The sequence below is a fragment of the Lucilia cuprina genome, chromosome 4 (genome assembly GCF_022045245.1).
Source record: "Lucilia cuprina isolate Lc7/37 chromosome 4, ASM2204524v1, whole genome shotgun sequence".
Lineage (NCBI taxonomy): Eukaryota > Metazoa > Arthropoda > Insecta > Diptera > Calliphoridae > Lucilia > Lucilia cuprina.
In genome coordinates this window covers 90,933,885-90,935,966 of record NC_060952.1, presented here as the reverse complement: position 1 = coordinate 90,935,966, position 2,082 = coordinate 90,933,885, and the positions used below count along the sequence as shown (strand labels likewise).

Sequence of the window (2,082 nt, the reverse complement as noted above, 5' to 3'; positions counted from 1 at the left end):
TCAGTTCTAGTTCAGTTCTAGTTCAGTTCTAGTTCAGTTCTAGTTCAGTTCTAGTTCAGTTCTAGTTCAGTTCTAGTTCAGTTCTAGTTCAGTTATAGTTCAGTTCTTTTTCAGTCTAGAATTGTCGTATAAAAAAATTCTGCAGCAAATATTTTCTAAAAAATTTGTTCCCTCCCTTTGGACTTATTCCGCCCTGAGGTGAAATTAAAATTTAAATAAAAAAATTTCACCCAAAAAAAATTATAAAAACTTAAAATAAAAAAAAATAAAAATCATCACTGACACTGAATGGGCTCCAAAATTTAGGCTATCTCACATGTCTCGGTGATGGATCTTGTTGCTGCTGTGAAGTACCATTAACACTGGCAGTGGATGCCCCCACTCCCGTTCCAACGCCTCCAGTTACTGATGAACCATTATTATCTATCGCCGACGTTAAACCATTCGTCGTTTCATTGATTTGATTATTATTGTAAGGAACTCCTTGATTGTGTATGTACTCGGTGAGAGTAACATCTGATGTACCGCCCGATTCGAGAGGAATAGGATTGTGGCGGAAATGTTCCAACATTTCCTGTATGGAAGGGAACCACAAGTGCTGCACTCGACACTGACCCTTATCGGATAGTGTCATGCGCAAATGTTTGGCACGTCCATTGAAATTAAAGGTGAGTACAAATTCACCCTTGCGCGTCTCACTTTGACGTACTAGGAAGAAACCATGCCCTTGTGCCTCATTCTGTAAAACCATACGAGCAGCATCTGAACGCGGCAGCGTGCCATGGAACCAGGGATATTGTCGCATTTCATTCGTTATGTCTATGACATTTAAATCAGAGTCGGGATCAAGACCATCGCAGGGTTCAATATTACTAGAGGAAGATAATCGTTGTTCACCGCGCCTTGGTGGTACATCAGGTCCTGCTGCCGTACATTGTGTATCTGGAACAGCACTATCGGCTGCTCCAGTTTGCAGTGTGGAGAGAGCATTTTCGGATAGAGAGCTACTGGGTGCCATATTACCATTTGAGCCCATGGCATTTTGTTGATGATACTGTGGATTTTGTACAGCATTTAACATGCTGTTGGTATTTGAATTCATTATAACGGGAGAGGTTTGCATAGCGGCAGCCATTACTTCGGTATCCGTAGTGGGCTGTTGTGTGGGCGGTGTACGCATACAATAGCGTATAGTTGCCAACCAGCTGCGCATATCATCGGCATCTTGAGCCCCTATAACATATTCCATATTATTGTCCGCCTTTAAAACAAACGTATTCTCACGATCGGGCATTTCCAAGGCGGTCGTTTCGCGGGCCTCTGAAATTAGGAAACAAAAAACTCCACAACGTGGCTGCAACGAAAAACATAACAATAATAACTACATTCTTTTACCCATAAATTTCATTTATTTTTCTACCTTAGTTGCCTTGGGCGGCATATAGAATTCCAACATATATCCTCCCACTGCCTTCACCAATGCCAAACGACATTTCTCCCATTTTTGTGTGCCCGTTGGCTGATCTAAACTTTCTGGTGTCAAGTTATCGACTATACCTTCTTTTCGACATTCTACCACAATTTTAGCAAATTTCTTATTACTCTTACTGTTTCCCTCTTCATCGGAACTTTTGTGAAATAGTGTCTGTAAAAATAGAAAATTCTAATGATATTACGTTTTTCAATTACTGCTCCTATTAAGTTATTTTCGTGAGTGCCCTTTATTATAAGATTTTCAATTTACAAACCTTTCCTTTGCGTAATCCCTTAAATGAGAGTCGACGAAAGAATGCTTTATGGAAGATTTTGGGGGACTCTTCAGAGTAATCACTCTCTTCAAGAGCGCCATTGCCGACCTAAAATATATAAAAAATGTTTATTGGGTGTGATTTCTATTTAATTTGATGTTCAAGATATGCTGCAGATATGTTTAACTTTTAGTTCAGTTCTAGTTCTGTTCAAGTTCAGTTCTAATTCAGTTTGAGTTCAGTTCTAGTTCAGTTCTAGTTCAGTTCTAGTTCAGTTCTAGTTCAGTTCTAGTTCAGTTCTAGTTCAGTTCTAGTTCAGTTCTAGTTCAGTTCT

At 39.5% G+C, this 2,082-nt stretch overlaps 1 protein-coding gene across 1 annotated transcript; it reads right to left on the bottom strand.

Moving 5' to 3' along the window:
* Positions 1-307: 307 nt before the first annotated feature.
* LOC111687040 (SH2B adapter protein 1) lies at positions 308-1,849 on the bottom strand. The gene is made up of 3 exons (XM_046947971.1): positions 1,749-1,849; positions 1,421-1,628; positions 308-1,354 (listed from the first exon to the last, which is right to left on the bottom strand). Exons 1-3 carry the CDS (start codon positions 1,847-1,849, stop codon positions 308-310), a joined length of 1,356 nt encoding a protein of 451 aa, XP_046803927.1.
* Positions 1,850-2,082: the final 233 nt, after the last annotated feature.

Coding starts and splice junctions, on each gene's coding strand:
- LOC111687040 (XM_046947971.1), bottom strand. CDS start 1,849: ATGGCGCTCTTGAAGAGAGTGATTACTCTGAAGAGTCCCCCAAAATCT. Junction 1,629..1,748: donor AGGGATTACGCAAAGGAAAG/GTTTGTAAATTG, acceptor ATTTCACAAAAG/TTCCGATGAAGAGGGAAACA. Junction 1,355..1,420: donor TGCCGCCCAAGGCAACTAAG/GTAGAAAAATAA, acceptor TTTTCGTTGCAG/CCACGTTGTGGAGTTTTTTG.